General features: G+C 40.8%; 1 protein-coding gene across 9 annotated transcripts in view; it reads left to right on the plus strand.

The window, feature by feature from the left end:
* The window catches only part of slc2a9l2 (solute carrier family 2 member 9, like 2), a 110,270-nt gene that overhangs the window by 78,417 nt on the left and 7,923 nt on the right, over nucleotides 1–23,930 (plus strand). For all 9 annotated transcript variants that reach the window (XM_053443191.1, XM_053443180.1, XM_053443157.1 and 6 more), the window contains one exon: nucleotides 10,410–10,537. In XM_053443191.1, the coding sequence (XP_053299166.1) occupies nucleotides 10,410–10,537 (128 nt within the window). The remainder of the gene's footprint in view (nucleotides 1–10,409; nucleotides 10,538–23,930) is intronic.

Consider the following 23,930-nt stretch of genomic DNA (forward strand, 5'->3'; position numbering starts at 1 on the left):
CATCTTTTTTTTTTTACAACACACAGACCCCGGTGTCGACTCTTATTGCAGCCAGCTCTCTTGACATCTTTGTTGGGGTATTCTACATGTCACTGCTTTCTTACAGGGAGATTCGACTGTTGCGTCATCAACCCTCCCCCCATACACACACTCACTTGTGCTGAATCCAGTGGGGAATCCCCGCTGTGTTCTTGCATCGGATTATCCCGACTTTCTGCGGACATAATACTAGGGAGCCAGAAGGAGTCCACAGAGAGCCCAGAGGCTCTCACTCTTTGCTAGAAGCTAAACACATTTGCGTTAACACATGCACATCCGAAAAAGCTTGCAAAGTGATTTGTGGTACACAGGGTAGAAGCATATTTTCAATTCATCGGACAATTGGTGGATTTCAGTAACCTACCAAGGTAGGGCTCCCATAACTGAGCCAAAGTGGTAGTGTCAACAAAAGGAAGGAAGATACATAAAATACATGGTCACTATGTAGAGCACATACCTCCACCAAGGTCTAACATTTCCCTAATGAAACCACATTTAAATTCACTAGATCTGGATTTTCATTTGGATCTCTACGGAATTGCACAATAGATGTTGGAAATGGTGCAAAGAATGTGGAACGAAATCCCTGCCCTGGATCAGCACATTTATCTCAGTCCACTCCAAAATATGATGGCTTCTTCTTTGAGTCATGTTCCGGTCCTTCACAAAATGTAGTGATATTGGTTTAGTAGTTTTTTCGTATTCATGCTGTGATGTATGCTATTCCCCTGTAGGAATGCCTGCGTTTGACCCAGCTATCCACCATGACATCGTCTTTACATGTACTACTACCACCTCTCCTGAGTGACTAAATCCTTATCTGGCAGAGCGCCTTCATTAGGGGTGCACCAATGAACTAGCTTTATTCTTAGTATGTTCTAGACAGTAGACATGGTTTGTAATCCACTTACCATGCTGAAACTGTGCTGGTTTACACAAACCCCCGTTGCCCCAGATACATGGAGGCAACAAAACTATAAGCTACATGGATGCATGTTGTGAAGCTACTGTGAACTGGACACAGGGACAGTGTGTTGGTCAGTTCAGTACAGGAGGAGCAGGTCATTTGCTGATCCCTGCCGGCCCGGCTATCAAACCATAACAGCACAGGCTTGCACAGTAATCTCCTTCTGCGAGGCCGTACATGTTCATGGCTTGGTCTGATTTAAGCAGCTTAAACGGCCCCTGTGGAAAAACACATTAACAGTACCTGGTGATGCCATTTGGCCTCATCCACGCACATCTTGTGTTTGTAGCTCTAATGAATGGCTCATTTAAATAGACGCTTAAAAGTTTTAGTTTGGTTGATCTGTATGGCTTCTCAAAAGTGACAGAGGCCTCACTATACTGTATTTCAAGCCGCCGACATGTAAATGAGTGTGAGTGCTTTTCCGTTCCCAACATACTGTGGCCAGAGGCAACATTTATGAGTCCGGAGAGTTGTAGACTGAGCCTGTCTAACCTCTATTAAGGAGAAAAGACTATTTGCAATTGTAAACTTCTACCAGGAATAAATTTCAGCTGCACAAATGAATGAATTGTTTCACACAGACTGCAAACGCTGAACCAGCATGTTGAAGGGAATTGCTGCTAAACCACTGCCCCACTGCTTTTTAGCCCTGACCCTACGGTCATTTATAGTTGAGGACATTAATTACTTTGCGACCACAAGCTCCTCTGAACAGTTTCCCCTGAGTTCCTGCAACCGTCCACAGGCCCGCTTGGCCTCACTGGAACTGAATTTAATATGTTATCACAGATGTTGTTTCCAGATCTTCAAGGCTGCTCCTTTCACCCCCCCTCCCCAAATGAAAATCGCCATGTGAACCATCATCACATTTCCTGTCTCCACTGAATGTAATATAAAGTTTCTAATCAAGGCCACTGCTTTCTCACACCTCTGCTCCCCTTTGGTTTCCATCTACAATTTGTGTTCCAAGCTGAGAGAGCAAAGACTACCTGGAGATCATGCTGCGGTATTTCTCTTCAGGCAGAGCTTTTTTCTTGGCACACTGTCCACATCAGACCTCCAAGTAGTTTTCTCCAACAGGCCTCTTGTCTTCTGAGTGTCAAATAAGCCGCAGAGAAATAAGCCTGAACTGGGTCCGGAAGGGACTTTGTCAGATGCCCTGGTTTTGCCTTGGCAAGGGCAGTGTCGTTTTTTTTGTCTCTGCCAGGAAACCTCAAGTTCATCAGGTTAATGATGTCTGGCTGTCACCACGGGAGGATGGTAACACCCTTTTGCGAAGAATTAGTTTACCTGTGCCAGATAACTTTCAGATTTTGACCAAAGCACACTAATCAACTCCTACTCCAAACCAATCTATCTGTCTGAACATGTTGGTTTTGAATAGATGGTTTGCAGCTTTCTTCTCTGAAACGTTACCCTGCGGTAATTGACTTGCTGTGGGACTGTGGTGCCACCAGTGCACACATAAGGCTGTTCAGTGCCATCATGATCAACATCTCTTTATGAGCTGGTCGGCTGTTTACACAGTTTATTAATAATTAACCTATCGCATGTCCAAATTGCAACAGATTTAACTCTGCACTTTCTTGGGCCCTTGACAATACACATATCAAGCTTGAAGCCGAGTGTCAGGCCCAAGCCAAGATATGCCAGAGACAGACAGAGATATCTAGGAGATAATTAGATAGAGGCCATTGTTTGCATGTGAACATATGAGCTGTGGCAGATGGTGATGATGACATTCATGGTAATTCCTCCCCAGTATCAAGTAATCTCTTGGAATATTAGTTGAGTCTGCTTTATCTTTTCATTTCACATTTCTTTTTTCTTTTTACAATTATCTAATATTATGTATGAGTTATCGGGTATGGCACTGATCGTTGAAAAAATAAATCTTTGTCCGACGCAGCAGCTCCTCAGCAGAAATTAGGCTCCTTTACCAATTCTCCCTCTGAATAAACTCCTAAGAATGTTATTTTTATCTAAAAGTATTTGTCCTGGCAACTCATCCAGTTTAGCTGCAGCTTTGCCTTTTTTGCATCCCCACTAACAAGCAACACATCGTTTGTCCATTTCTCCTGGAGAGTGCAATCTACTTTTCTTGGTATCGCTAAAGAGCAGGTGGTGAAGGTGGTGGTTTATTTCCTTTCCTATCGTACAAATAGTTGTTCGCAGTATTAATTCGTTTTTCTCAGAAGAATTGTTTTTCCTCCCTCCCACAGCATAACTGGTTCAACTTCCTCCGTATCAGAAAACATATTTCTTATTTTAGTCTTGAATTTTTTCGTTTTCAATAGTTTTCAAAAAGTCAAGGTTCAATTTTATAGCTATGGCTGCATTATCAGACAGTGAAATGAGGTTTATGATAAAATCTTTAACTGTAAATACATGATTCTTCAAAATAAAAAAGCCTAATCTTGTGTATTTACAGTTCGATTTAGAAGAGAAAGTATAATCTCTTTATTTGAAGAGGAAAGTACAAATCTATCGACCCAGTTCCCTTCTCTCCTTCTCTTCTTTAAACAGGTATATGACCTGATCTCAGCTATGTTGTCTAATATTTTGGGTCCATGATTCTGTTTAGATTGCCGGCAGTTAGTATTAGATTTTGTAACTATTATTTCAAATCCCTTTTATAAGTAAGTCTAATCCTTTGAACAAACCGCCTCCCAAAAAAGAAAGCCGCATGACTGTGAGGTTAACCCTCCCCCTTCCATATTAATGTGACCTACATCTTTGACATTTGTTCCCTGTGGGGGTTAATTTAATTTAATTCCCTTACATGACTTGTCTTACCTCCTCCTTGTTTCGTTTAAAAGGGACTTGCAATGACATTGTTGCCCTCAGGGATAATCAACACACACATATAAGAGATGGAGAAGGATGCTTGACAGTTGCCCTTGGACATGAAGAATTATCTTCTTTGTTCCTTACATGTTATCAGTCAAAATATTAGTCCTATTTAGACTTCACGAAAAAAATTACAATAAAGAAACAAAACTAGAGCAAGTACTATTGCCATTCCCTTCCTGTAACAACAAATTGCACTTGTAAATTATTCAGCAGCTGTATAGAATAACACACTAGGAACCGCAGTACAGCAGAGTAGAAGACCTAAATACAACAGAGACAAGATCACAAAAAACAAAAAACTGGGCGTCACTGTCGGGAAATCGCTGTGTGTAAAAATGTATAAATAATAGACTTGGAGAAGGAGTGAGAAGTTTGTGGCTCAATGTAATAAGGAAGTAATTTTCGCAAGTGTCTTTCCAATAACTCTAGGAGTAAAAAGAATACAGCAAAACACCTACGCTTTTTATTGAAAAATGCAACAGAGTACATGTAATACTTTACTTCCCTCCACTATATATATTTAAATCAGGCCCTACAGGTTAACCAGTTCTTGCCCCTAGGTTTGTCCTTTGCACGTTCCTTCTTTTTTAGATTTCCCATCCTGATTAACAACTGCTGAGTTCATGCGGCCTTCCTCTAAAATGTAGTTCATGAGATTTCACACCAGCAACTCCAGCATGTGCTTTAACACATTCATTATTTTAAAGCCCCATTCAGTGAAGCATTTCAGTTCATATTCTGCTCATCACATTGTTTCACGTCGAGGTTGAAAAGGTATTTCTGCGATTGGGGGTTTAACAGTAACATCTTACATTGGCCTCAACCCCTAATAATATTTTAGCTTCACTGTCAGTGTCGGTCCCTCTGTTAATACTCCTCCTTTTAAAAAGCATGACTCATGAGTTAATGCCTATGACTCATCACTAAGCTCCTCATTACACAGGCTGCTCTTCTCTAGATTTTACGGTGCATTGGTTGAAATATTCATTCTTTTCTGGGCACTTAATTTACAGAGAGGAAAAAAGTCGGGCTTAGTTTAATTCAGTTTGCAATTTAAAGTCTAAACTCCAGGATAATACTGAGCAAGTTAATTATTGGTGGAACACATCATGCCACATCTATTGCTGATCCTAGTTTAATAAATCCAAACATTAACTCCTCATGGAATAATGCGTTTTGTGTTGAAATGGTGGAAACCGCACAGTGATGTAACAATGTGAAGCATTTAATGTGCATGTTTCTGTGTGCTGTGTGACAATGGTTCAGGGGTCTGTGTGAGAGGATACTATTCTGTATGTGTGGCATGATTATCCTGTTATATAATTTGCATCTATTTATAGTGTGTGTGCTGTTGTTAGATAATATCACTCATCTGTGACCAGTGGAGCAAACCACATGAGTCCCTAGAAGGGCAAAGGTAGAACAAATAGGAAATTCAGCAGATTGAGGGAAAGGGATATGAATCATTAATTTGTTTAATAAGAATTTATTTAATCAAATTCTTTATATATGGCACCTTTTATAGGTTCTTTGAAACATTGTATGCACTTGAGGTTTATGAATCTTGTAGCAACATGATGATGAAGAAATTCAGATGATCTGGTTAAAAACCCTTGTCAGAACAAATTGCGAGTGGAAAGGAGTTACCTGTGGCGCTGCCCTCTCACCAGTGACCAATCATCTGTGGCCCTCTGCCTGAGGCACAACAGATCAAGGCTTCAACCCTGGTGGAGTGTGGCCAACCAGCCGGAAATGTGTTGTTGTCTCAGGAGGTTGAGCTGAGGACAAAGCAGTGAAGTGAAAAATACAATGTCAGAAAATCACGTTGTATTCTTTCTAATATAGATGCTGAGAAATTCCACCAGCGGATTTTGCTCGGGTTCTGTGATTGTATGCACACATTACCCACCTGCCCAGTGATGCACACGATGAATGAGGAGGTTCTAAAGCTGTAGCTGCACATGGACTCTGACTTGAAATCCATCGTCAGTACAAAAGGTGATGCAGCAGCATAGAGGCACATTCATACAGGGGCTATTCTGAGAGGAATGGCGGCGTAACAAAGCAGCCCTCACTTTGAATTAGTCATTTACTCTCAGACTGAATGTACACTAATCAGTGAGCCCCTGTGGTCTTTGGCTGGAGGACAAACCTGCGTACTTTCATTGCACATCATTCAGCACATGCCGTCTCCTCTGAGGCCCTCCACAGACATATGCTGGACAAATAACATACAAATCCTAATTAGTGTATCCCAGCCATCTGAGACTGAAAGTGCGATGAAAGGCTAAAAAGATAAATTTGGCTTGACATGGAACATCCTGTGGAGACAAGTGCACTCAATTAGCCCCCTCAACTCAGGTCATTTGTGTTCTGGAAATACCTCCACAACTTCAGGTTTTTCCCCACTGTTAGAAGACTTGTTAACGGATACATGTTTGTGCATTTCCTAAACTGGATGAAAAGAAAAAAATAATGGGTTATGTGTGGCATTATAATGTTACTCCGCCACCAAGTGTTATCAGGCCATCTACAGTGAGTGTTGCTGAGTGTTTCAGGTTTAAATGTATGGGGGGGGAAGAATAATTGTAAGAGAGGAATGAACTCGCTAAAGTCAGCTGTACAGGTGTCAAACTTAACATAAACTTTATTAAGCTGACAAATGCTGAATTTCTAGTCCTTTCACTGAAAGTCTTATTCAATAATATGATACATATGATGGTTTACATCAGGGTAAAGCTCTCAGTTCATCAGAGAGAATATTTGTTTTACTCTTATTTTTGCTAATGATCAAAATTCATGCTAAAATGCATATTTTCATATTTTTTTAAATGCCCAAACGTCAACTTGACCGCATAGACTGTTAGATGCTGGGGCAATAGGATCCCAGTGTGGTGCTCTTCTTCCTCAGGGTTTACACTAGCTTCACCAGCAGAGCCGACACATTTTTCACTATGTCCCTAGAAAAATGGGACGAGGTATAGAGCTGTGTGAGACCTTTGTAAGGCAGTGGAACTCTCCTCCTTTGTATGAGGTAGAAGGGCAAGAACATCATCATTGTCTATTGACTCTGACATCCTCTTTGTTTCCTTTGTTCTGTCGGACAAGCATTAAATAGAGATTTCAACTGGTGGTTTGAGTGCAGCATCTCATGAAATTTCACATTGGCTAACAGGTGGCATTTATGAGGCACGATCGAATCCCTGTTCTATGTTTGTTCGGCAGAAACATGGCCAGCTGTCTATACTGCTCCTAACTTGATGATGGTTTTAAAGCACCATTATATTCTTTGTCAACCAAAAAGGGTGAAAAGAAGTTGTTTGCCATCTACTTTAACTTATAGCTGTGGAAGAACTTTTCAGAAATGATAACAACCTTCTGACAGTTATCCTCCTCGGCGAGGAGTTGCCCTAAAGAGATGAACACACACACGCACACAGAGTCACTTTTAATGATCGGGTCATATGTGTTTAACAGCGAGGCCTCGTATTAAATAGCAGGATGATTTGCAGTATTTTCACAAGCATTTAAATCTCAGAGGGCTGTTGTGAGCCATTCCTTCCTTTATTTAGCTCTAAATGGTTTGGAGCTAATTAATCAAAAGCAATTAAGTGACAACAGATGAGGACAGAATACAGCACCCACACATTTAGAAGACCACAGTATGCAGGGTAAGGCTCATTTGATGTTTTTTATTGCTATTTTCAGCTGGTAAGAGATGATCCACAGCCCTGTTCGATGTACGTCATGCATAAAACCTAATGTTTGCCGTTATTTATTCTATGAACAGGAATTGATGGGGCCACGCATTCCTCACTCCCCTCTATCATACAAACCCTCCTGATTTAGCGGTTTATTTATTCTGCAAAGATTGTCCATCTCTCCTTCTGCTCCTCAATGCTTCTCCTGCCCTGCTGCAGTATCGCTGCCCGTCGATTCAGCACCTCCAGAATCAGAATCAGAAAGTATGTATTGCCAAGTAGGTTTACACCTACAAGGAATTTGCTCTGGTTATTGGTGCATACAATGAACATAGAAACATAAAAACACAATAAATACAACACACATAAGAAAAGCAATAAAAAGAAACAATATATATTTACTCACTATTTGCTTCTTATTTACTACCCATTTTCTAATATTTATACAAAGTAACATTTATTTAGACATAAACATATCTAAATAAAAAGATATTATAGATAAAATATATAAAAAGTGAAGTAAAAAGTGAAATAAAAGAGGCAGTTTGCACCTGCATGCTCCAATAAGGGACGTTAAAGATATTCATAGCTCCCAATTAAATCAATGTAATCATATCTGGGGACTCGGTGGCTCAGTTGTGATGATGTGGCCACCGTCGCCTCGCTGCAAGAAGGTTCCCAGCTTTCTATGTGGGTTTTCACTCGGGCTTCATCCCACATTCCAAAGACATGCCGATTGAAGATTATTTTTATCTCTGTACGTTGGCCTTGCAATGCGCTGGCAACCTGTCCAGGTTGAACCCTGCCTCTTGCCCAATGTCAGCTGAGATTGGCTCCAGTCCCTATTGATAATGCAGGGATGGATGTGGTGAAACGTGTGAGATATGTGGCTGCATGTAGCCAATTCACTGATATTACTTGCATACACCATTTCACATCATGCTTTGACCTGCACACCATTATTTTTTTTCTGTCAGGTCACAGTGTGGCTGCCTGTGAAAAATAATGTTGTGTGTTTCTCTCTGTATCACTCCATCACTTTATTTATGTGTATTTAAAATTTCAAATATTTAACAAAGATACAAGATAACAATTGCATCACAGTATGGATCTGTCATTATGTTTTCCTGCCATGAACTTTGCTGTTTCCCCCGCGTGGGATCAATAAAGTTGTATTTTATCTTACACACCACCACCCTCCCTCTATATGTGCCTGTGTCCCCCACTGTCCAGAAGGTGGTTCGACCACATTAGCAGTTTTTTCTCGCATAACCTCTGCAGCAGGGATTCGTGCAGGAATGCCCTTGTGCTGATGAAATATGGCAGAAAATGTCACCAGCCATTACAATTTCACCAGTTAGCACTCCTCTTGAATCCACAATAAAGGGTGCAGAGGCATTTGGAAATCGTGTTTACACGGTATGTTTTGGAAAAAGGACTTTTACTGCATTTGTCTCTGCACAGACAGAGTCAGACCTGGGTTGTTGTCATTTAGTGACGAGCTCAGGTCAATAGAGTCGGCTATTATCCTCCAACAAGAATGCACCTTGTCCTTTCTTTCTCTGCAGTACGATGATGTTGGTATTAAAAACAACTTCATTTCCACACACAGAAATATTTTACAGCTGACCATCTGCAGAATATAAAACAGTGTAGGCACAGTGAGCAGGGCAGCGACCACAGCCCACATCGTCCTGATCTGTGGGATATCTTCAGTATGTTTTATTGTTCATTTAGAAGTTGTATTCTTTTGTTGGATAACTTTTCTTCCTCTTTGCTGAATTATTTGGGTAGTTTCTTACAGATGGAGAAATAAAACTTCAAATGTCATCTTCAGCATTTAACAGATGAATTGAGTTATTAAACAAATATTGAATATTCATGTTGGACAGAAGAGAACAGTAGGGGGTAAATATGAGTAGAGTCATTCATCACTCAGTGTATCCCTGAACTACTACTCATCACGTTTCGATCTAAACTCTTTAGAAAAGAAAAGAGAGGAAATTGATATTTTTCTTACTGAGGATATAAACACCGCTACAATTGTACAAACCATTTTCTGATAAGTTTTTCGGGGAAATGAAAAGTGTGTCCGGGAGTGGAGTGGTGAGACAAGAATTGTCTCCACCCTTTCAGACCTCAAAGTCACTTATCACTGTTGCTTTGGAAGGTCATCATGTACTGTGTGGTGTTTCATAGGAAAACCTTGGGGCGTATAAATGGATGGTTAAGTAGAAGCTTTTTATATCTCTTAAGCAAACATGTCTGACAACCCTGGACTGGTATATTGTCTCAGAGGCAATTTTTTATTGTGTTTCTGTGACGTGAAAACAATCTTTATTGTTTGACAAAAAAATGGATTAATGCGGACTCTTGGTGGAAAAAAGAGAAGGTGGCCTGTACATCTCCAATTTCTTTTTTAAAATTAGACAGCACACACTCTCATAGCTTGTGATAAGTCTTCATTGGATGGTTACAATATTATGTTTGATCATCTAAGTGTCTAGTCAAAAAATGAATGTTTTTTTTATTTCTGGAACCACACTTTTCAGCTCTATTGACACACGTTAACACGGCTGTATTTTCAAACTGAACTGATGTATTGTTTTTGTGCACATGTGGATAACTCTAGGATTTAATTTAAGTTACACATTGATTGATTGTATCTTGATTCAGACAGATGCTAAGGCACATTACTATCTGGTAAAAGGGGAGGTCTTATGTCAGCACTGTGGCAAAATTAACTTATTTCCACAGCATTAGTTTTGTCTATTTCTGTTGTTGTAAATCTGTTTCTGTGGTAGTTCAGTGTGTAGTTTGTTGTAACTCTCTTTTCTCTCTGTCAGGTGGCATTCCCTTCATCCTGACTGGGGAGCTGTTTGAACAGTCCTACCGCCCCGCTGCCTTCATGATCGCTGGCACAGTGAACTGGCTCGCCAACTTTACCGTGGGCCTCCTGTTCCCATTCATTCAAGTGAGTTACATCATTAGTATCACCAGAGCACATAACCTTTTATTAGGGGTCGGATTCAGCTACGTCCTCTGTGGAGACAGACTGTGACATTTTCTAAACTAAAGCATCAGGCACACAGTGAGTCACTGGCTGATTATTAGCCATGCAAACGGCTGAAAAATGTTTTCTTATCTAAACCCCCAAGGATCAACAAAGATCCTCATTAAAGCAAAGCTAGGCAACTTTTGCTAAGCAACAGGAGCCTCTGCAGTGACAAGTGGTTATTAAATGCGTTGGTTCCTAAAGTCAGAACACTTCAGCGGTTTTCCCTCAATGTTAAGTGGTTTTCATGTTCAGAAAATACAGTATATGACCTGAGCTTTGACTCTGTGAAACATGCTAAATGTATTATTTTCATCCCAAGTTTCCTGAAGTTCTGTCGCTGTAACCTACTCCATTTAAAGTGATTGATTTGATAGCTTCATTGTTTAATATCAGAGATGTTTCACTTGGTTTAAGACGTTGGTAAAAAGTATTTTGGACTTTGACTGATCCTCAGTTCAGCATTACCCTAAAAATGTCTGGGTCTGATTGTGTCAGTTGAAACCACTAACTGGAGTTCAGACTCTCTGGAGATTATACCTACTCTCCGGAGCTATGTAACGCAAGACCAGGTGTTCTGGGTGCAGAGTGGGACTGACATTCTCCCTATTATAAGTCAGTGTACCTTCAAGCTGTTATTTTAAGGTAAAAATGTTGCATAATGTGGCTTTAATCCCTCCTGTGGTGACCTCCGACACCATGTTGTCGAGTGGTTGTGGTGCCTGAGCTCCACTGTCACCTCCAGCTCCTCTCTGCACTCATTAGTTCACATGCTCATGATTTAATATCCCAAAAGCGCTAACAATGCCTGATTCATATGCTACTTCTATATGCTCTCGGTCGGGTCAGAGATCCCTCTAAATTACCAGCTTTTCACAACAATGGTTTGAATTTAATTATCAGTAACTGGCTCGCTGAACGTGCCCCGCACTTTTTGTTTGTTTTTTATTCAGTTCAACACCAGTACAAAGGAAGACGTTCTTCAGTGAAACATGTTCACTGAAATTAAAATAGGGGCAATGATGTTTAAAAAGTAGAAGCTATGTGCAGCCAATGACCTTTCAAGGTAAGGCCTGATCATAACGTTGGCTGTAGAACAGCCTTTAATCCATGGAGTGTATCCACTTGGCATTTGCTTTTTTTTCCAATCAGGGTTCATGAGACTTTGACTGCTTGAGATTTTCGCTTCATAACTGTGTGATAATCAATGTGTAAAGGGGCCCTCCACCCAGTTTATAAACGCTCCATCATTAGACAGACTGTTCAGACTGTTATATAATGTCAATCATCATCAGGGCTACTGTAATTCTTGGTCTAGATCCACTCAAGCCTCAAAGTGAGGATATCTCTGCCTCTGCTGCTTCAATTTTTACCATTTGTTCTGATGTCAATCTCTTCAATGCAGCTGCCTTCACTAGCCACATAATGCCCCATACTTCGCTTATACTTAAGATGTGTCATAATTGTGACCTGAATTCTCTCATTAGCCTTCAAGACATGTCTTTACCACGATTTTTGTGGTGAGATGTCAGTACTTTGGTTGAACAAATCCACTGTGGACATTAATTGCTGCTGTTGTGCTGCTTCTGCTGCTCAGCCTCATGTCAACGAGGTGACATACTGTAAGAGCTGAATAGAGCTTTAGACACAGAAGCACTTTCTCACAGGAGCTGTTGTTATTGGTTGCAAGCAAAATTTTAGAAAGTAACATTAATGGTGTACTTATTTGTGTGAAGCAGCCAGTTTGAAGAGGCAGAGGCCTTTTCATCTTATGGACAGAGCTTTTCAAAAAGATCTGAACTCTGCAAGAAAAATACAATACAAGCAATGAAAACCTTTTTTTGAAGAGACTAAGGTGAAGTCTCTATTATTGAATCCCTTAATGTGCCTTTTCTTGCATTGCATTTGTAAATAGTTCAAAACAGTTCGTTAATCTTGAGCATCTTTGAAGTGCTTCACATGGGACTCGAGAGGCTTCACTCTAAGGAGGATAAATGTGTTTTTTAATAATCAAATACAACAGTTTCAGACAGAAGAGCCTATTAGTGTCTCGAATTGGAATGTGTTCTTGGAATCTGCTGGGTCCTCTTTCAACTACTAAAACCTGACTGTTGCCCCAGGCAGCTGCACTTCACTGCTCCATCTCATTTTACGTCCTCTGTTTCTCTCCCTTTGTGTTTCTCCCCCCCCTTTCTTGAGTCCCACAGCCTGTTTCCCCCCTTTCTATCAGTTTTTCCTTCTTACCTTTACTTCAACTTGCCATGTCGAAATTCACAAATGTCCAAGTTCACACCTTCTTGGTTGAGTGCATTTACACAAAGTATGACAAAATGCAGTGCACTCTAATTATAATGCTCAAATGACTGAGTTCCAAACAATCAACACTTTGATGGTGTGTGAAACAAGGGGTGCACACAAGAAAGTAAAACGGTCACAGTCAAATGGGCAAATAGCCTGCAGATATTTTGGCAAACATCGATCCTAGTCTGGTAAGTGCACAGCGGCGCAACACAAAATCATCCAGCGAGTACACTTGCCACACACTGCACTACATGCAGGGGCACTAACTGATGTCTCTGATCTGACTCTCCCCGAGGAGTCCATTTGAATTAAACCATTTCAAATTGCATTAAGTGGTGTTACACTATAAAACCTGGTAGCTGGTTTGGTTTTGACTGTGCAAGGACAAACAATTCTCTCAATTTAGTCAAATAATCACTGACACCAATAGGCACAGCACAGCACTTTGTGCGGGAACTGTTTCTCGGCATCAGCTCTTCTGGAAGTGTGCTGCTGTTGGCAAATCTGATCTCTGAGCATAACACACTTGGAGAAAAGAGGGGGACAAAGTGAGTTTGTAAAAAGCACTGGAGATAATAAAACAGCTCTGAAAGCAAACAATGCCTGGATCTGACTAGAGTTTGAGCCTCATCCTCTTCTGTTCATATGTCACAGTTTCCTGTATCAGTACTTTGAACCCCAAACAGCCAAAAGAATCAATTCAATTAATATAATACAATTCAATATGACCGGTAGAAGGTTTATTGGGGGATGAGAGGGGATGCAGTCCCCTTTATACGAAATTTAACAAAATAACATCCACTTTAATAGCCTGACAATTCTGCCACCCCCTCTTCAGCAGGCAGGATTCAGCATAAACTCCACTAAACAGTTATTCAGTTTCCAACCATCTGACCATCCCCCTGTTGAGAATTACCAAATCGTCCACTCAATATCACAATTTTGTGATGGTTCGCATTTTTTCACAGACATAAAACATTTATCCTTTTTTTTGGCCATTCAATCCCTACTTGTGCTCATGTTTATATTTTTGGCATATTTTCAAATTTTCCTAGACCCATTGCCTCCCTTTCTTTTCTCTCTGTGCTCATCCTCATTACTTTGGAAAGATTTTTGAAAAGTTTTTTGTGGAATCTTGTATTGATACTAGCCAGATATCCAAGCCAGCCAAGACTACAATAAATATATATTTATATATATGTATATACATGCGTATATAAGTATATATACCTATTATTTAGACAGACAATAGGCCTCTGTAGCCTTCACCTCTCTGTACCCACTAGCTGCAAAGACAGACAATGATAAACTGGTAGATGTATTAATCCAGCTGTTTAGTTATAGACAAGGTGCAAAGAAACATTAATATATGTACATGACATATCTGGCTAAACCCCTTTTTTCCCTCTTTTAAATGTCCACATCTGGATTTTAAAGTCTTTGCCCCCATTAGGAGGGCCCAAAATATCAGATTTACACAATATAAACACGAAGGGAAATTATAAAGTATAATTGTCGTGATCCATACAATGTGTCAATATAGAATGACAAGGATTGAAAATATTTGATCAGGGATTGATCGGTCGAATGTCGTTGTACTAACAACTGACCTATAACAAAGAGGGCACAACATTTCATCATAATGATTTTTGATGGAAATTTGTTGGTAACAATTAATATTAAAGTAATAAGATAATGTTGCTATGCCACTGATACTGAGGCGTTTCTGCTGTGTAGTGTACAGTCTGTCCACCTCCTTTACAGAGGCCATGGTCACTTCCAGGTAAATTGATGCATTTGCATTTAAATGGTTGCTCTTCTAGCCTTTATGACCACTCAAAGCACTTTACACCATGATACACATTAACCTAACCTCTCACACAGCACCTACTTCACCCATTTTATTTGTACAACCCACTCAACCTCCTAAGCCATCCACTGCTGCCCTTTGTTGCTGTCTTCATATCCCATTAATTGTCCTTATGGGCTCTGCTTCCTGTTGGTATTGAACTGATTCACAAACATAAACACACAGAAAAAGACAAAGCTGACTGTTTCAACGGAAGCACTTTTTGGTGTTTTCATTGTCCTCTCTGGGTCAGATAAGTGTAAAAGCTAATTTACTCTACTTATCTCTGGTCAAAAAACAAGTAGAAACTAGCCCCTAAGTGCAGGGGGCTGCTGTCTTCTTGAAATTAGTTCCATTTCCAAGGTAATTCAATGTCTGTAGGATATAGTGACATCTCCCCTTTTGCTGCACTCCCAAACCAAGATGACCATTAAGACAGACAGTGCCAGAAGAGATTAACTACCCAGGATAATCTGCTGCGAGTCTCAGTCTAATGTCCTGAATTGACACCCCCTTTAATAAAGCCTGAGTAAAATACGAGCCGTGGCCCTTGAGGACTAAATACTCAGTACCAATATCCTCCACAACCACACTTAGCCTTGCCAGGACTCATCTCCTTGGACACTAAATCAGGCTCACCTTTCAGGGACATCACAGACATATCTGAGACACACAGGTGGACTAATGTGTTCTGTAGTTTGCTGTAGTTTCAAGAGCTGGTCCAGACCAGAGCCGTCTCCAACAACAACACACTCTTATGGAATTTCTCAAGAGGATGCTTACTGAGGGTTTAGCTCCAGCAGGTTGGGGATCCCAGATCGTATTGATCAGGCTAGATTATAAAGCAGTTTTCAGACATGACCTCTGGGTAAAATCCGGAGACTTCGCCACAGAGTTTACCAAGAGTTTGCCTTTAACACATGCACAACACAGCGGGAGGTTTTCTACACAGACGCGTTCAGCATGGCACCAAATCCTCTCTCCTGAATGCATTATTCAGGAGAGAGATGGAGCAGCCTGGTGCAGCAGATTGAGACAGGAAGTGACGTATTTACTCTGATGAGGAGATCATGTTTTCAGCACCACGGCACCGTCATTGGCTCTTATCACGATAAACTCCGCACATTTGTCGGTGTCTTCTACATGTCATGTTTTAAACTCACTTGGGAAGAATCCAGCGGGGGTACCTCTGCTGTGTTCTATGGACTTTATATCTTGGGACCAGTCGGTGAAAGTCCACAGGAACTTCGGAGCATCTCTTGTGGACATTTGTGTTCACACATACATTTCTTCTTGAGAAAATACAGAGGAACTGCAGAGTCCAGTGCATGTCAGAGAGCAGCTTCAGAGTCTGTCATATGCTCCTTTTACAGCACCACACAGGGTAAAAGGGGTGATGTGGCAGTCACACAGCCTCTGTTGAAGAAGATAATAGATCATTCAAATAATCCAACAATTCATCTGCCATTTAATTCCTAAACATTTGGCACTTTGTAGAGCAAGCATGAAAACTTGTAATGGTTTCCATCACGCTGTGGGGCAGACTATCACAATGTCAATTCAGCGCAGAAGGTTAACCACTCTGAGTGATGACTTTAAAACTCCTTTGTGTGCCTTGAATACAAACTTCACGCACAACTGGAGCATCCACAGGTGTCCCAACAGGAGCTGGACGAACTCCAACACAATCATACACAGTGCTTTGTCACCGTGGCTACACTCAGGGGAAGTTAAAGTGTCAGTTTGTCAATCAAGTAAAAATCTTGCTGGACAACACAATTTGAGGGACTCAAAATCAACTGCTCATTCTTTCACTTTCTATTATTATAATATTTTCTGAGCTGAAATTTTTAACTGTAAACTGCAAGGCTGAAGAAATAATGTCTAGATGTGTGAAGCCAGAGAAACCAAGTGGAAGCCAGTTTATCATCTTCTGACTAAAATCTTCTTAACAACCCCAAAAAAATAGGCGTACCTGTTCATAAGTCTTGATTGTGAATCATCAGTTCATTCCCACTGGCATGCCCACCCATAAAGAAAGCATTTTCATAGCATTAATTTCTGCTCGCAGCTTTCTGGGCCATCTGGTCAACTGTTGTGCTTGACTGCATCTGGATTTACAACAGTGAAAACACATTCAGAATGAACAGGCTGGTGATGTGTTATCTCTGATGATTCCAAGCCACAGCTCTGGATGCAGAGCTCCCCTTTGTTTCCGGATCACAAAGTACCCCGGATTGCAAACAGCTTTGATAACTTAAGGGAGACATTTCACCATAACTCTCAAATTAAATATATATCCTGGGGAGTTGTGTTTTATTTTGTTTGCCGTACTGTACGATTTCCCACATTACGAGCACTTCATGCTAATATTTCAGCATCACACAAACCGAGACGGTTCAAATTATTTTCGCTTATCGAGATAAATGCTCCTATGCCTTTGCTGAAAGGTATCTTATTTCCTCGGAGGGGTGGACTACAAATTCCATGGGCGACTCATTTTTTTCTGTACTCTCAACACACTATGTGGTGAAGGTCTCGGGTCATTAAGTGCAGCCCCATGACAGAAACAAAAACTGCTGCTCTTTTTTAATGAGTTGCCGCCAACGAATTAGACAAGATGTGACTATGATGGGGCTTATTATGAAAGCAAAGGAAGGGAATTGCTTGCGACAAATTAATGAATGGAGAAGATAACAAGGCTGATTATGAAGGTTTTCAATGGGCTTTTTCTTTCGGAAAACAAAGTGCACTATATGTCTATGCGCTATCTTCTCTCTTCCTCTCCCTCTGTCCTGTGCTTCCTCTTGCCCTCTCTTTGATGTTTCGGATCAATAGGCTGTTTAACGTCTCGGCAGGCGTCATAAATGAGTGCATTTTTCATCTCAACTGCACCAAGTTGGATCCAGCTGGCTGAAACGCACTTTGAAGCAGATCTGTTTCATCTCTCCATGTCACATCTTCACATCCATCTCGACCAATGGTTGATAAATATGTGTTATATATGGTACCTGTGAAGAATATCTTAAGTCTGCAGCCCTTATATAAACCACAAGTCGACATGCTAAAGGTAACTTTTTTAATCGTACCTGACCTGTAGAATAAATCAGCTCTGTTTATAAACTGAATGCAGCTATACAGAAGCACAGATGTTGTTTTTAAATTGCAGGTTGGAGAAAAATCAATGTGACACTTAAGCTTGAAATGGTCACATCTAAGAAGTGTGACCCTTCATTTTACGTAGTTCTGCATCAGCCCCCGTGCTGCTCGCACTGCTTGTCTCCTTTGTCTTGGTGTCACGGCCTCTTCCCTTCTGCTCCTCTGCAGTGAACACACATCTTCCCTTCAAGACCTGTGGCCAATGACTCACTGAGAAGCTGTTACTTCATCTGCTGTTCTTTTCCCTTCTTTTACATATTCATGCAACCACAAATATGTTGATTGCCCTTTCTGTGTCTCCATCCTTCACTGTCTCATCGTCTTTCACCCTGTCACTCTAACATCTATCCATCCACCGAAGTCATTAGGTGTGTGTGCTTTAAATCAAACCTGTTGTTTGGAGATAAGATGTCTCCTTGCCGACTGACATGCTGCGGCTATACAGCGTTTACCTCTACTCTATGAGACCTCGGGTGTTGGGGAATCCGTTGGCATGGTTTCTCATATCAGAGTGAAAGATATTTTAACAGTTTTTAGAAGGAGGCATTTTTAGTGTTGTTTTTCTGAGAGTTTGCCAAGATACATACTACTCTCATGTTTCAGTAGGAGGGAGAAAAGCCGGAGGGAAATCAGCGTGATTTAGCATAAAGAGTGAAAACAAGAAGACGCACTGTACAAAGTTTAAAAAAAAATAAAAAAAAATAACTTAGCCTCTCTTATACACAGAATTTATATTATTTGTTTAAAAGTAAGACCAACAATTTGTGGTCTCTTGGGGAGTTACTATCGATTATAACCTTGAATATTAGACTACACAGGGAAACACTATTCTTAGCTTTGAAAGGAAAGTATCTCTGAGATACTATAAACCTAAAGAGAGGTTGAAAAATGAAAGAACATTTAATAATCCCACCTTTGTGTGGCATGATGTGCTTTTCAGTCAAGTAAATGGTCTGTATTTATACAGTGGTTTCACAGTGGTAGCATTTTACACTACCATCCACCATTCATAGTCCCATTCACCGGTTCACCCTCACAATCGTAGTGATTCTAAATGCAGGGCTACTTTTAATCATATTATTCATATATTGTCTGCAGAGCTGTCCAATTTGTATTGTCTTGCCAAAAGACACTACGGAATGCAGACTGGTGGATCTGGGGATCAAACCACCGACCTTCTAGAAAGTGGAGGTAACCTCTCTACTTTCTAAGCCACAAGTCATGTAGCCACACATCAACCTGCAAGGATCTTGAAATTGGTCGATAACTGTTAGATTGCCTGTAGCTGTGATGCCATCTTACTGTAACACATGACTCTGGTCTGAGCTTGTTTCTCTCTTGAAAACATCGGGGAACACGTGTCTTACATGTCACATTTATTTCCTCCAAGACACTTTAAACTCTACACATTCTTCAAATGTAAAAGGCTCTCAACATATATAAGAACGAAGGTTGTGCTTTTCTGACTGTGGTTTGAATTTCACATATTCAATTATATATTTACTAGTGCGAGAGAAATAAAACTCTGGTGTGAGAGAAATAAAATCTACTGTCTGCCCTGTAATTGCCCGCTGTGCCAAGGACATAGTTCAGCACTGCTTTTTATAGAGACAGAACTTTGCTCTTGGTCATAATGTCCCACTTGTCCCTCATTAGATTCTAATGGCTTCTGACATTTCAATCTTTATGTGTTGGAAAAAAAATAGATGTATATGCTGCAGTTCATGCCCTCTCAAACCTACACTTCTCTCAGTGTATTCAGATACTTTTTCATTCTGGCCTTCATTTGCAGAAAGAGCCGGGGGCTTTTTCTCCGAGCTGTGTGCAAACAGTTATTCACTGTTAATAGAAACACCGGGTGAAGGTTCAGGAGCTTTGCTGAAGCCTCTCGTCTTCCCAAAACATTTTGTTATGTTCTGTAGCAGTTTCCTTTCCTTACTTTATTCATATACACCTTTCTTAACAATGTTACAAAATGCTTTACACGGAAGAAACTACAATATTATAGACAAAAATGAAAGGTCGCTGCAAATTGGTCTTAATTCAATGCATGGCGAATTCCATAATGTGTCATATTACATCTATATCTGAATGAATACAAGGTAAGATACACAAATGGGCAATTTTCATCTTTTACTTTAGATTATAGCCAGACTTTGCTTTTACATGAAGCCCGTTACTCATCATCTCATAAAACAATTGCGTATGTGGCCACTTAAACGAATGGTGGGACCTTGTTTACAGTTTTTCACAATTGTTAACACACGTTTTTCAAAACAATAACGGCTTTCTCAAAACTGCACACAGACAACTGAAAACCTCACACACAAAATGCTAAACCTGACACTCCCTTTGCAAGATGACTCTTTGCCATCAAATCTCTTACCTGTTCACAAAATGGAACTCGTGTTTTCATTTGGTACACACAGCCATATTTTCAAATGACTTACACATACCATTCATTGGGAACACACAACTAAGCATTTGCTTGCACACTACCAAGCATTTACAGCACACTGAAGTGAAAAATTGAAAACACAATCATAGAAATGGAACACACCATATGAATGAATGAGCCATTTCTCCTTTTGTAAAATGTCTCAGTGTAGGCCTACTTTTTTCATAGTCAAACATAAAACAGCACACAAATATGCACAATAAAAAGGTTTATTTCGGTACACACAAAGAACAGTACAGTACTGTAAACCGGCCTGCTCAACCCCCCCCCCCCACCCTTCACAAAAATTACAGTTTTTCACAATTGTTAACACACGTTTTTCAAAACAATAACGGCTTTCTCAAAACTGCACACAGATAACTAAGAACCCCACACACACAATGCTGACAGGCCTTGACACTCACGTCGCCACAGGCCTCCTCCATGGCCTGGAGCAGTGGGACCCGGTCCTGTGGGTTCTGTTCATATACCTTCCACCTCCAAGCTGAAAATAATTCCTCAATGGGATTCAGGAAAGGAGAATAAGGTGGAAGGTATAGAATGGAAAAATGTGGGTGGTCCTGGAACCACTCCCGCACTTGAAAGCTCACATTATCCCGGATGACAACGTGATCGATCAGCTGTGGGTCATCTATCTGGTCAGGTGGTACCAGCAGGTCATGCAGGCCATCCAGGAAGACGAGGAGACGGGCAGCGTTATAGACCCCTAGGTGGGCATGACGGTGCAAGATCCCATGGTGATTCATTGCAGCACACATTGTGATGTTCCCACCACGCTGGCCGGGGACCTCAACAATGGCCCGCTGGCCAATGACGTTTCTGCCCCGTCACCTCTTCTTTACCAGGTTGAATCCCACCTCATCAATAAAGATGTACTGGTACAACACATGAGCTGTGTCATGCTCCTGGATCAGCATGAGAATGCAAGTTACAGTATGGACACAGAGAGGTCAACGCAGTGGGCTACAGTGAGACACTGTAGAAAAGGAACAATATTGGATTACAGGTACAATACATGCATGTGTCAGTGCTGAATGTTGGTACTCACAAGCACAAACTCTCACCATAACTCCTTGATGCTGTCTGTGTTCCGTTCGAATGGGACCCTGAACACTTGTTTCATCCACATGGCAGTCCTAAGAAGAATACAGTCCAATGACGGTCTGGACGTTTTGTAAATGTAGCATGGTCAGCCAGGATCCTAGTTTTTATTTGTCTGAGTGTGATAGAGTTGTTCTCACGAACCATATCTACAATTTCAGTCTCCTGTTCGGCTGTGTAAATGCTGTGAAATTGCTCAACAGACCTGAATGTTTAGAGATTTGAGTATTTGTGTGTTGTAGGTTGATGCTTTGAGATTTTACTTGAGAAGTGTGTGCAACAACTGAACATTGTGTGTAGTGTTTTGACAACAAGGTGATGTGTAATTGACATCAGAGTGTAAACAAGGAAAGTCAGAGTCTAATGCAGATAAGGGAGTGTGAAGTAGTGCCAAATTGGGTCGAGCGATTGGTACATGAAGTGAAGGTTGTGCAAATTGTGCTGAATTTTCGCTTTTTGTGTGTTAACAACTGAGAAAAACTGTAATCCAGGGACTGTCAGTGCTTTATGCGCCTTATCTGCATCTTTAGCCTTGTATAGAATTTTTCAGACCCCCTTGAGTACACTGTGCTTATAAATACTGTAGCGTGCATTTGGAACCTCACAGCAGAAATTAATCTGACCTCTAGTCGATGCAGTTTGACGCAGGCATTTAGCCCAAGGCATTCATGAGGACTTTTGCAAGCAGGATTCAGTTACAGTCCTACTCCCGCTGAGAATGAGCACAGACGACATGAGCACAGAACATTTCAGGCATAACCTTGTTAAGTTCTGAGAGCAGGCGCAGGGAACCGGAAATTCACTTAACTATCAATCTGCTGCAATAAAACTGATGCGACGGAACTACGTGGAAAATGCAGATTACCTTGTATTACAATACGTCTGACTTTATTGGGTGAACATGACTTTGTTCCGATGCATGCAGAACTGCACATGTATTGATTCTAACAATATAGCCCATGGCATTCGATGGAAAACTGGTACAGCTGCATGTTACATACAGTATACCATATACAAAGGCTAAACTATATATAATACTAGTTACGCTTTGTGTTGCAGCCAAATTTTGAAAACATGGTGACTATACAGACAAGAGCTGTCACAGGTTTAATGGAGACTTGAAACCAAATAATAATCAGCTGTTGTATAAAAAATGTGTATCTTTTGTATAAATAATGTTTTCCTATCGCCCATGGCTTTTTGGATCTAGACATCTCACAGTTAAAAATATATCCCAACTTCTGTTTCTTCTGACATCTTAACTTAATCATATCAAAATGTATTATTCCAGCCATACACATGGTAATCTTCCTCTTAATTACCCGAGGGATAGACAGAGCTAGACGAAAGTCAGTGCAGAAGTTTGACATCAGAATGATACTTTGCTCATGGCATGCTGGACAGAGACGTTAGGTTGACCTTCCGTCAAATGTGTTTTTTCTCTGTGGCCCCTGCAGTTAAACCTAATTTTATCTTTTCAGTCAGCTGCACCAGTGTGTCATGTGTTGGAGGCAAAGAGTCAAGTGGGAGCTCAAATAGTGGAAAAGGGCAAATTAAACTCTGTGGGTTCTTCAAGGAGGTCGTTGTTGTTCTTGCAGTGTAATGTTAACATTAGACTTTGGTCCAATTTCAAAAGAAACACAAACAGGGCACATAAATAAAACAAGTGAACAGTTCAGATCACCTCAGGGTGCACAAAGTGGTAGTTTGGCTCACAGTGATTACAGGATTCCTGAAAGTGCTCGGTCAGCCCCCCAATTTTCACAGGAGGAATAAATGTGTGTGAGATAACTAAAGCTTAAGTGCCAAGATACAAACACATATTTTTTCTCCCTGTGGAGAGCTTGACCACTTCTGGCGGTGTAGAGCAACGTTTTGATGAGCATTTCCTGTATTGCTTGTATCTGGTGTTCTGCCACAAGATCACTCACACTTCATTCAGGTGCAGAAACAGAAACAGTGCACATGTAAAAAGGAAGCCAGTTTAAACAATACAGGTTTTAAAAAACAAAAGTGTACAGATAATATAACTTGAAGTGTGCTTTTAAAATGTGCAGCCTTAACTATATGACAACACATCTCCACTTCTCCCACTATCCAGAAATGTCAGCTAAAATATCTTGAATAAGAACGCTGGCATCATATTGGGGGTGGAGCTATCGTAGTGAGATTCTGTCAAGAACTCAACGGATCACAACCCTGCTGTCAACCATACCGTGTCACCCTGTTTTTATTGTATCAAATACCTCACTAAAACCAGCAGTAAAATGAACACTATAGGTTTATGACCTATACAGCAGCCAGCCACAAGGGGACAACCAAACACTTTGGCTTCCCTTTTGGGGAGTAGTCATGTCGTCCATCTTTATATACAGTCCATCATGCCCGTTAGCCGATCTGTTTCCCCTCCAGGGAAGTGTTCTCTCTCACTAACGGGCAAATCG

The sequence above is a fragment of the Pleuronectes platessa genome, chromosome 2 (assembly GCF_947347685.1).
Source record: "Pleuronectes platessa chromosome 2, fPlePla1.1, whole genome shotgun sequence".
In the NCBI taxonomy this organism is placed as follows: Eukaryota; Metazoa; Chordata; class Actinopteri; order Pleuronectiformes; family Pleuronectidae; genus Pleuronectes; species Pleuronectes platessa.